This window comes from Diabrotica virgifera, chromosome 1 (assembly GCF_917563875.1).
Source record: "Diabrotica virgifera virgifera chromosome 1, PGI_DIABVI_V3a".
In the NCBI taxonomy this organism is placed as follows: Eukaryota; Metazoa; Arthropoda; class Insecta; order Coleoptera; family Chrysomelidae; genus Diabrotica; species Diabrotica virgifera.
In genome coordinates this window covers 68,591,766-68,604,858 of record NC_065443.1, presented here as the reverse complement: position 1 = coordinate 68,604,858, position 13,093 = coordinate 68,591,766, and the positions used below count along the sequence as shown (strand labels likewise).

Genomic DNA, 13,093 nt, shown 5'->3' with positions numbered 1-13,093 from the left:
CAAACGGTCTGCCGTCCTCAAATAAAACGGGGTATGTGATGTGCAGCCAACTTAAAACCGAGAAATCGGCTTTCAAAGTTTTTTCTCAGGACTTTATATGCAAATACGGCATATTCCAATTTGTTTATTTTGGTAGTAAATAAAATGATATGGCTTTCAGACATTGCAGAAGCATAAATAAGGTCACAAGGAAACCACATGTAGCAAAAACTCTATTTTAAATTTTTTTGCAGATACCGCGTTTTAATTGAAGATGGCAGCGGTATACAATGCCATTTACCTGGCTAGCAACATATTATTACAGGGATATTGTTAAAGAATAAGGCTATAACATATTAAAATAATCACTTAAATCGGACAACAGGTTTAAGAAATTAAAGATATCAAAAATGAGCCATTTTTAAGTTGGTGGGTTAATTTCTTGGAGAAGTGTACATTTTAGATTCATTCATTAACCGCTTAACGCACACATTTATTTGCAAAAATACGTCAAAAAATTACCTATTTATTTTATTACAGTAAAATAAACTACGAACAAGACTATTCGCGGTGTGCAAGTACTTGGAAGGGAAACGAGAAACGACCGTGCGCGAGTCGCGGAGAAATATTGCAACTATCTTAAATAATTCATATTGTCAAATTGACGTATATTTCATACCTTCTGTCATGGAAGCAGAAAAATTATATATTGCTCCACAATATTGATATGATATGCAATTATTATATAAAGGTAAATTTAATTAATTGTATTTTGCTTGCAGTACTGCATTTTAATAACTAATTTTATTTACTATTCTTGTTCTCATGATCATTTTTCAGTGCGTCACAGTTTTTCGATTTCTCTCTAATGCATTAAGTTTGATGAGACGGAAAAAGCGGTAGCTCCGTGATTAAACACAAAAATAATGTAGCATTACAATGGTTATATACATAAGATGTCTATTCCTAACCTACGTTTGATTCGTTGATATTTAGAATGTGCGTTATTTCTAGCCAATCAAATACACGTATTACGAACATTTGACGAAAACTTCGTCCATTTTGGCCATTTTTTAGAAGTGTCAAAGAGTCAGTGACGGTTATTATTCAGGTCAGTATTTTGTGTACCTGTCATTTTGAAATTTCGAATTCGACTTCCCTTGTGTTTCACAACGTTTTTGTGCATTATTTTGTGTTTTGCTTTAGAATTCAGTTCGTTAAAAGTTAGTTTTGTATTTTGGTTTAGAATTTAATTCGTTAGAAGTTAGTTTATACTCCAGGTCATTATGCAAGAAAAATATTCATAGTAAGGAGACGTAACTCATGGCTGAAGAACCTTAGGAACTTGTTTGGATGTAATAACAATGAATTATTTAGAGCCGCGGTTTCAGAAATAAAAATCGCTCTGATGATTACCAACTTTTGAAGCGGATACAGCACCTAGAGAAGAAGATAAAAACACAATTTATGGATAGTTTTGTGTCATTTTTTAATGTTTCCATATTTATAAATTTAATTAACAATATTGTTTACTTTTTAATTTCATTCCCCTTTTTAAAAAATACCTACATGCTAACATATTGTGTAAAAATCAAATCTACTAAATTACTAATTAGTTTAATTCCACAAGCTTTTCACCTATGGCTAAGTACGATTCGGGCATCTGTCAGATTCGTCAATAATTACATGAAATAAGTCTCGACACACCCAATACAGTATATGACGTCATAATTAATGACGCACTGAAAAATGATCATGAGAACAAGAATACATACAATTGTTTACGTTTGCATAACATAACCTGCATCTTATTTTTTCTTTTTATTATTTTTTTGGACTATGGCCTTGACAAATATCCAGCAACCAGGACTAATATAATTGGCCAATATAATTAAAAGTGCGAATAAAAGTACAGAGCGTAGAAATAGAGGTCGCTTTGCCGAACTTGCACGGTCCCAATTGTCACTAGATATAATCTAAAGTAAAAAAACGCATATTTTTTTAGAAAAATATAAAATATCAAATACCCTCATGCGCTCACCCGAGTTAAATCGGTCGTAACTTTTTACATACAAAATACTACAAGCAAGAGAAGAAAATCGCAATTATTCAAGTATAACAATGTTAAATATTGCTAACAGTGTGATACACTCTAAAACAAGGGATTACACACAGAGGTACGTCACAGTCAGGGCAGAACGTGACATCAGCAAAATAGAATTCTACTCATCGTGATCCCACCCCAGTCGGCAGTCGATCGTAGAAAGTTTATTTATTTTATTTATTAATATTACGGGAAAACCCCATTAACAGTTACAATTAACAAATAGTAAAATGTAAGGTGTATGTAATAGATTGAGAAAAAAATTAATCAAAAAACAACAAAAATAATTCAACCTGCAACAATGTTCAAACAACCAACAATTAACATTACAACCCTAAATTTATAATTAAAGTTTTACACTAAACTAAAGTATTAATTATTCTATGAAATTGATTCTATTAAATTGAGCCCTGAACCCACTCTCAGACATATCAAATATTTCCAAATGAAGTTGGTTAACATATCTCGAGTATCTTTCTATAGGCAAATTCATACCATAATTTGTTCGATGATAGGGTATATGAAAAGAAGAGTAGTTATGTCTCCTATTTCGTGTGACAATCTCAATGTTAACCGACTCCAACAATTCAGCACTATCAATTTTCCCTGTAACAATTTTATGCAAAAAATTTAATCCAGCACAGATTCTCCTTTCTGAAAGTGTTTTCAAATTCAGTTGTTTTTCCAGAATTGAATAATTATGATCAGAGATCCCAATATATAATTTGAATCCACAAAATCGTAGAAACTTATGCTGAACCTTTTCTACAGTATATTTATGGACAGCTTGGTAAGGAGACCACACCACTGATCCATACTCAAGTTTAGATCTGACTAATGAAGAGTAAAGGCGTCTGACAGTGTCAACAGAAAAATGTCTACAATTTCTCATGATGAAACCCAACATTTTGGATGACTGTATTGTGACAGAGTTAATATGATCGACAAATGTTAAATTTTTGTCGAAAATTACTCCCAAGTCTTTTATTTTTGATACAGTTTTTAATGATTGCCCACACAGTACGTAAGAAGTGTCATATTTTCTGGAACCCTTAAAAAAACTAATTAGACAACATTTTGATATATTTAGGTTTAATTTATTAATGTGACACCACTGCGTTAATCTGTCAAGATCGTCCTGCAGCAGTTGTTGATCAGTTTGGCAATTAATTATTCTGTAGGCTTTGAAATCATCAGCAAAAGCGAGACCTTCACTGTTTTCAAAACAATCAAAAATTGAGTCCACAAACAGATTGAAAAACATTGGGGAACAGTGCCCCCCTTGGGGAACACTAGAAGTTACACATATTGCATCCGATTTAAAAGCACCTATTTTGACCGTCTGTCTACGCTCTGACAATAAACTTTTGATCCAACCTACAGCCGAAACATCAAACCCTATATCAAATAATCTCCTGAGAAAAATATTATGGTCTACTTGATCGAAAGCCTTTGAAAAATCTGTGTAAACTGCATCAACTTGCTTGAATTCTTCCAAAGCTTTAATTATTTTTGATTGATATGGTAACAGATTAGTTAGAGTTGAACGATCTGAACAGAAGCCATGCTGATTCTTATTTATTAGCCCACGACACATCCAGTTTAATTGGTCGCTGATAATACTGTCAAGCAATTTTGGAAGTGATGATTGAATGCATACACTCCTGTAGTTCGTAACATCGTTTTTGTTCCCACTTTTAAAGATGGGCGTGATAAAACTATCCTTCAATTTTTCAGGAAAAATTGAGGATCTTAAAGACTTATTAAATAATAAACTTAGTGGAACCACAAGGGTACATACACAATATTTTAACAGGCTACTTGGAACACCGTCGGGACCAAGGGTATTTTTACTAGGTAAAAGAGATATTTTTTCGTATATTTCTTTTGTAGAAATATCCGAAAACTTATAGTTTTGGTAAATATTTGTGGGTGTACCAAGGTCTAGTTTGTTCTCTGGGTTACTTGGGGTGTACACTGTTTGGAAGTACTTTTTGAACAAATCAACAATCTCTTGCCCATCATTTGCTTTATCCTCGCCGTATATTATTGTTTGGGGAAGAGAATGGTTGATTTTTAAGTCCTTTATGTACCTCCAAAAGTATCTAGGATTTGATTTGAATTCTATATCCATCAATGAGATATACTGAGACCAACAAACCTCCCGAACTTTTTTGCATTCTGAACGCAGTCTAGTAAAAATATTGAGGTCAGCCTGAGATCTGGACTGAGTATAGGTGTAGTGTGCTCTCCTTTTTTGAGAAATAAGCTGTCTTAGTTCCCTTGAAAACCACCTAGGATAAGTGCTGGTTTGGTATTTTTTCACAGGTACAAATGAAGTAATACCAACAGCTAAAATTTCATAGAAGTAATCAACAGCTAAATCTAAATCAAGACGAGACAAACACTGCTCCCAGTTAATTCCAGCTAAAAAATTATTTAAACCCACATAATTGGTGTTATTGAAATCATAGTACAGATCCTGGCAGAAGAGGCTGTCGTCTACCTGTTTTTTGTGAATATTTCTTAAACTACACTCATAACTAGCATGATGTAAACTGCTGTTTAGAATAGAGTCATTTCCTAACAGTACCTCAACACTTTTATCGTTTGTGAACATAAGATCCAAGAAAATATTTCTACTGTTAGGAATATTTATCCTTTGAAATAACTGAAGAAAACCAAAAGTTTGGGCAATATGGATAGCTGAAGAAGTTCCAGGACACACAACCTGCAAACCATATTCATCGTTTGACCACATAGCTTCGGGAAGATTATAATCTCCAAAAATATAAAAATATTGTGCTGGAAATCTTTGTAGAACATCCTCTACTGTTTCACAATGAGAGGTGTATACTAATCCAGGCATGTTTGGTGGAATATAAACTCCTGAAATGATAAATTTTGATGCATTGTACTCACATGAAATAAACAATTGTTCCACGTTCTGATGTGATATGTTTATCATTTGGGACCGAATAGATCTTCTGACGTAGATCAGTACACCACCACCACTCAATTTTTGGCTTGTTAAGATTGACCTATCACTACGATATAAGTTAAAATCTACACATTCTAGTTCACTGTCCAAAAAAATCACTATTTAGGTTACTTTCAACTAAAATTATAATATCATACAAGCAACTACTCACAGCCAGTTTAAGATGGTCTATTTTGGTTCACAGACCGCTGACATTTTGGTAATATATTGTTAATGGGGTGGTTAAAAGTTTTCCTGGGTAATCTGCCTTTTGGGTATTAAGGAAGGGACGCCTTTAATATATTTTATGGTCAAATCCTCACCTTCATTATTTCTCTGTGTTAGTTCCTCTTTAACCGCTTTGTATGCATCCTGTTGCATTTTTGTGTAATCATACGCTATTTTGTAGGAACTTTATGTATAACTTCAGAGTTGTTGCAAATAATCTTAAGTGGTCTTTTCTTCCCATCATTCTTTTTTCCTACACTGACAACTTTGACTATTGCACTCTTGTCATTCTCACATCCCAACTTCTTAAAGATATCTATTGCTATATTGGTATCATATGCTATTTTATCTTCTAGCTTTGTATCTATAGACTCTTGAACATTATACACCATAAGGTTTTTAGAGCGTACAAATCGTTCATGGGCCTCGTAAAGTACTTCCTCTGTATTTAGCATTGGGGAAGATTTTAACTGCTTGATCTCTTTTTTAAGGCCAGCCACCTCTTGCTGGAGTTCCTGGACTTTTCTGACCACCATGGGCGCTGACTTAAAAGCAGTATGACATTCCACACAAAGATATATAAGGTTCCTTTTTTGTAACACCACAGCCCTCACTTCTGAGCTGGAAAGGCCAGAACATCCTTCTGACAAGTGGAACACAACCCGGCAGCAATCGCAGTATAAAGGTTTCTCCTCACCATCAATGGAGTGATTGCATATTGCACACAAATCTAAAGGCATGGTTAACCTCACTTTATGAGTTTAAGTTTAAAAGTTTAAAATTAGAAACAAAAAAACAAGTGGGCCAGACGTGAAGATGTTGCAGATTACATTTCATATACTTTGGATAACCATATATAGTTTAGAGCACCCGAAAAGCTAGGGGGGGGCACGGCCCCCCCTTCCCATAGGTGTGGCCGCCCATGCAAGTGGGGATAACGTTATTTATCGCTAGAGGACTTAAAACACGGAGGCGCCTTATATATCGTACAAATATTTTAAACACGAGTTAACTCGGTTAAGCAGAAACCGAAACGTAGTTTAAAACCGAGTTAACTCTGGTAAGCACGTTAAGCGGTTAACTCTATAATAATATATAGATTAAAACTTACTTTGTTTACCAATGTTTGACAGTAATTTTGATGTTTTCACACTTCTAGAATGTTTTTCATGATCTGTCTCAGTTGAAGCTTCTATCTGTAATTTTACATCTTTGTCTAAGTCTAATTCTTTAGTATCCCTACTTTTATATTGAGTTTCACACCCATGACTTACTCCTAAATTATGTTCATCCAGTTCTTTTTTGATTTCTGTCTTAACTTCTGGCTCCATAATGAGGGGGAATGGGCTACTTATTTCACATTGTAACTTATGTTCCTCTATTTTAATATCGTCCGAACAATACGAGTCTGAAGAATGGTCAGTATAATCCCTTTCAAACGTGCATTCTTCCAGTTCTGATTTAATTTGTAAATTAATAACATGTTGCTGTTCTAGAGAATCTCCATGTTTGTTACATATTAAAACATTTTGTTCGCTTTTTATAGAATCTTCGCTCGACTCCATTTCGAATTTAAACTAAATTACTGTTTCCAATATGTAATAATGTACTATTAAATACAATCATTTAATTAACAACGTTAATTATAAACCATTCCATAATTAATAAACCAAAGAATACCATGACACGACAACCACAACGGTCATAGATAAATAATATAGTATTACCTTACCAGATAGATAGGCAACTCACTGTAAAAATTTGGTTCCTTACGCCATTTGCGAGCGATGTGTTAACTAATCACCATTTGGCGGGAAATTCAAATGGACAAGCATTAATTTTATCCGTTTAGCGCCTCTTGCGGGCAATTTCGTTACTAATTAAAATATCTTTATATTTTACAAGAAATAATCTCACCTATATTATTAAAATAAAATACCAAAACTTACTAAGCTTGTTAAAGTATTTTATTTAAATAATATCTAAGTAATACTCATAAATTATTCGGAATTCTCAAGTTGCAAAATATGTTATTTTTGCTGTCAAATTTAGTAAGGAAAAGGGATATAAAAAAGTTAGACAATTTTTTTCTAAATATATGTACGTGTATTTATTCGTTGTTTCAGATAAAACAGTTATAAACTAATTACTATTTACCATTTACCTATGCATTTTCTAACTTTTTTATGATTTGTACACAACAATAATAAATCATGTTTATTTTTTTTATTAACACAACACCAAAGTTCTTTCGCAACTAAAACAAAACTACACACTACACTTTATAAACGAAGGATAAGGAACCAACTGAAATTGAAATTACTAAGAATAAATCGTTACAGATAATACAATAAAAACTGTAAACTAATAGAAAATTATTTGTACTTGCACTAACTCTAGCTGTCATTACTTTTGAAGAATTGACAATCGAGTTAAGCCTCGTTTGATTATTTTATTTGTGACATTCAGGTATGGTGTTTTAACATAAATGATTGGTTAAAGTCTTCGTGAGCGAGAAAGGCTGTCGTTTCTCTTTATTTAGCTGAGCGGTGTGGAAGTGGTGGGGGAAATTCCCCAATTTTTCCATATGAGATTCCGGGGCATGCACAACGGTCACAACGGTCAACGACAATCCTCCGGTAAATCTATGACAAATCCTTGACCCACTCTTCTATGAATCCTTGTCTAAGCGACAAAACAAACAAATGGAAATGACATTAATAAATAACAATAACAAATGACTTATGACTTTGACTTATTTGACATTGGCAGTTGACAGTACACGTACTATCGTACGTACCTCGTACGTCCCCGTATACTTAAATAAATTAGGGAGTTTTTGTGCACACAAATACGTAAACGTAAGGCGAGGCGCCCACTGAGGTGGAATGGCCGTGGCCCGTGGCGTGGTATTAAGTAGAGGTGGCCGACTCGCTATTTTGATGCAGCAGCTGCTTTTTCTGCATTATTCAACGTATTCATGTTGATATAAGAAAAGCAAAATAATATTTGTTTGTTTTGTTTCAAAAAGCAGTTTTGTTGGCATTTAATGAGAACATATAAATAATATAAATAATTATAATTATTGTTAAAATAATACATCTAAGTACGGATATTTTTTGAACTGACAAAAACAAGATAACAAAGTACATGGTGGTTGTAACATTTATATGGTCGTACTGTTTATTTAAATTTACTTTTGTTTTCATCCAATTTTGAAAAAAATGTGAAAACTTTGAATTACCCACGTCCGTCTGTCTGTCTGTCCGTCTGTAATCACAACTACTCCGTCAATATACCAGCTAGAATGACAAATGAGGTGTCAAATGAAAGATTATAATCCAAGGATGGTACTAAAGGTGTGATATTTGACGTATCCTGTCTGTCCGTCGGTCCGTCCGACCGCGAATATAACTCCTCCGTCATTATACCAGGGAGAATTACAAATGAGGTGTCAAATGAAAGCTTATAATCCAAGGATGTTACTAAAGGTGAGTATTTGACGTAGGCTGTCTGTCCGTCGGTCCGTCCGACCTCGAATATAACTCCTTTGTCATTATACCAGGTAGAATTACAAATGAGGTCTCAAATGAAAGCTTATAATCCAAGGATGGTACTAAAGGTGAGATATTTGACGTATCATGTCTGTCCGTCGGTCCGTCCTACCGCGAATATAACTCCTCCGTCATTATACCAGGTAGAATTACAAATGAGGTGTCAAATGAAAGCTTATAATCCAAGGATGGTACTAAAGGTGAGTATTTGACGTAGGCTGTCTGTCCGTCGGTCCGTCCGACCGCAAATATAACTCCTCCGCCATTATACCAGGTAGAATGACAAATGAGATGTCAAATGAAAGTTTATAATACAAGGATGGTACTAAAGGTGAGATATTTGACCTAGGCTATCTGTCCGTCGGTCCGCCGGACCGCGAATATAACTTCTCCGTCATTATACCAGGTAAAATGACAAACCAGGTGTCAAATGGAAGCTTATAATCCAAGGATGGTACTAAACGTGATAAATTTGACCTAGTCTGTCTGTCTGTCCGTCCGGTTTCGACGTGGAGGGGGTTGTGTGATCAACAGCATATTTGTTTTCCTTACTTCTCTGAACTAAATAGACATCAAGTAAATAGTACTGAAATAGACGTGAGTAGTGTTAGGTATCCCGCGTATGAAAAAAAAGTTGATTAATAGCAAGTTGAAAATTTGTTAATAGCTTAAGAGTGTCTGGTCGGACAAACTTTGATATATGGGAACACTGGAACAGGGGAAGTTTTAATTGTGGAACAGGTTAAAAATTTGGAACGGTCAGACCACGAAAACGGCACATGTATTTTGTCCGGCAGAACAGGTTTAAACTCTTCGAACAGAGATTAAACTCTCATGCAAAAATCAGACTGCTATTTATTACCAAATGGGCGTTTTAATGAGTGGAACATGTAGAATATGTCAAATGACAGGAATTATGACAGATGATAAATAGCAGTCTGATTTTGCATGAGAGTTTAATCTCTGTGCGGAGAGTTTAAGTCTGTTCAGTCGGACAAAATAAATGTGCCGTTTTCGTGGTGTGACCGTTCCAAATTTTTAACCTGTTCCACAATTAAAACTGCTCCTGTTCCAGCGTTCCCATATATCAAAGTTTATCCCACTAGACACCCTTAAGCTATTAACAAATTTTCAGCTTGCTTTTAATAAACTTTTTTTTCATACGCGGGATCCAGACCTATGTAGGACATACAGTTTTTGAAAGTTTTCAGTTTAAAAATTTTATAAACGTTCAATTGGCTCGCACCCTGGTGTGAGGCCTAGAAATAGTCAACAGGTGGTGGGGCAATTGGGTGGCGGCAAAGTGGTAGAGAAAAAAAACATCTGGTGTTATCAGTAGTGAAAATGTCATCCTCAGAAGATGAAGACTACCTTTCATTTCTTCAAATTGCCAACCTCAATGCAAAAAATACGAAAAAAAGAGAACGTCGTTATTGGGTGCATCCTCTCTGGCAGAAAAATATGAAATATGAAATTTTTAATATTTACAAAAACGACTTGAACTTGGATGACCAAAAATTTAAAGTTTTTTACCGGATGAAGAAAGTCACATTTTGCAATTTATTGAGTAAACTGCGACCCAGCCTTCAAAAAAAGGATACAAATTTGAGGAAATGTGTTTCTCCCGAAGAAAGACTTTTAATAACATTGCGGTAAGTCTATAATAAGAAATAAGCTAGTTATTATATTTATTAATAAAAGAGGTAGATACATTTTATTTTTTAAAAATTATATGGATAAGTATCCTGCATATTCTTTATTACGGTTTCTTTTTCTACTGGTGCTGAATGTGGTGTGGCAATCGAAACGTCTGGATAGTTTGGTCATAAACAGTGGCGGCTCGTCAGAGGAGGCAAGGGAGGCTCAGCCTCCCCATAAATTTTTTACACACTCTATACTGTTTTGTTTATCATGAATCGCGAAAACAACAATTACTCTCACTATAATACAACGTGTAAATTCCATATTATCACTAATTATCCATACGTACGGAGCATTAGCATTAGAACGCATGATCGCGTCTCAGTTTTATTACATATTATTGTAGGCAGGACCCTGGGTTATCCCGAGATGCACGAACGGAGCCGAGAAGCCCAGCTTTCTCCGTTGCTAGTGCTCCGTGCAGCGCAGCAGGCGTTTAAGGAGACCCGGTCTCCTAACAGTGGCATCTACGGCGCCATCACACGCTGCGCGGAGATATACCAAGGGAGGCAGTGTAGCTTCTCAGCTCCGTTGGGTGGTTGGGTGCGTCTCGGGACAACGAATTTTAGGGTCCTGACTAAAAATAATGAAAAATCTAAAAGTGCGAATTTTGTTATGAAATTTGGTATGTGGGGTTATAATAATATTTGGAACAACTTGCTCAAATAACTTTTTCCGATATCTCTAACTCAAAGCAAAATATCGGTAATTTATCGTGTTTTTGAATTCGCAGTAGGCCGCGTTTAGAATTAAAAAAATTAAGTTGAGTATCTTAAAAAATTTGAAGCTTCATTATGTATGGACTGCAAAACTTCAAATCTGTATTTATTTTGATATGCATAGGTATCTATTTACAAATAGATGGAATTGTTAACAAATAAACGACACAAACTTTGGTATTAAACTTTTACTATTAGACTAACTATTTTTAAAATGATGATATCATGAAATTATGAATTAGGATGATATTATGAAATGTAAATAAAAAATGGTCAAAAGATGGTCAAAAACAATAAACTCAGTAAATTTAATAAATTATTTAAAGACAAGAACATTGTCTCTCTTTTCAGGTATTTTGCAACCGGAAGCAATCTAAAAGCTCTAGCATGTTACTTTTTGAGAGGTCATACTACAATAAGGAAAATAATTGATGCAACTTCAAAAGTAATATGGAAAGTTCTACAACCAGAGTACCTCCCTACCCCTACTAAAGAAACATGGTTAGAATCGGCAAGAAGATGCTGGGAACTTTGGAATCTACCCAATTGTGTGGGAAGTATAGACGGCAAACATATCAGGATCAGACGTCCGTCAAAATCAGGTTCTGAATTCATAAACTACAAAGGGTATTTTTCCATTGTTTTGATGGCTGTGTCAGATGCAGATGGATGCTTCATGGCCATTGATGTAGGTGAGTACGGGCGAAATAGTGACGGGAGGGCGTTAAAAGAAAGTAATTTTGGAAAAAATTTACTTAATAACACTCTAGACTTACCAGACCCATCTCCACTACCTGGACAAGACACAGCTTTTCCATTTTATTTTACCGCAGACGATGCTTTTCCATTGACGTGTAATATCATGAAGCCCTACCCTAAAAGGGGATTAACAAATAGGAAGAGAGTATTCAATGGCAGGTTGTCAAGAGGTCGCAAATCAGTAGAATGCTCGTTTGGAATGATGTCATCCAAGTTTAGAATTCTTCACACAACCATTGCTCTTAATGCAAATACGGTGGGCAATATTGTTCAAGCCGTATGCGTATTGCATAATTTCATTAAAAAATCTGAAGGTTTGTTTTCGCTTCCGCGAGGAAAAAAAGGAGACGATTGTGACATCGATATAGAAAATGAAGAACACCCGGCATTCACAAATCAAAGCAGAGCTACCAACCCTGCAATTGCTATACGAGAAAAACTCTGTGATTTTTTCTTTACCGCAGATGGTTCGCTTAAAAATCAGAAAAGATTTTGTGTATGAAGACAAATGTATAAACGTTTTAGCTATAAATGTGTATAATATGTAAATATATATAGTTAATTTTCTTTACGTTATCGACCGTGTATTAAATAAACTAGTAAGTGAAACATTTGGTTTTTCCTTAAAAACTTTCCTAAACCTTTCCTAATCGTTGTCCGATTTAAGTGATTTTTTAAATATATTATAGCCTTATTCTTTAGCAATATCGCTGTAATAGTATTGTTGCTAGACAGTTAAATTTTCATTGTATACCGGGTGTATAAATCAAACTGGATTTTTTTCTTAAAGTTCGCATCACCCTGTAGAATATTCTAGCATTTATAGAATACTGAAATTAAAATCCAACTATAGCCTCATGTTTTCTCAACATTTTGTTTTTTGATTTATTCGCTTATGTTGGATAACAAAAAAGTTAGGTACTTTAACAACTAGCCATGTTTTTCATCAATACAGCTTGTTTTTAAATAATAATTGGCAAACTTTAAGGGGTAATTCTGCATGAAAAAATAGTGACAGTTTGCTTTATAAACGGTAAGTCCGCAAATGCTTCGTTTCCGAGATAGGGGG

General features: G+C 34.6%; 1 protein-coding gene across 2 annotated transcripts in view; it reads right to left on the bottom strand.

The window, feature by feature from the left end:
* The window catches only part of LOC114335360 (zinc finger protein 271-like), a 29,532-nt gene extending 22,520 nt beyond the window's left edge, over positions 1-7,012 (bottom strand). For both annotated transcript variants that reach the window (XM_050662273.1, XM_050662319.1), the window contains exon 1: positions 6,403-7,012. In XM_050662273.1, the coding sequence (XP_050518230.1) occupies positions 6,403-6,856 (454 nt within the window). In that variant the 5' untranslated portion in view covers positions 6,857-7,012. The remainder of the gene's footprint in view (positions 1-6,402) is intronic.
* Between the last annotated feature and the right edge of the window lie 6,081 nt (positions 7,013-13,093).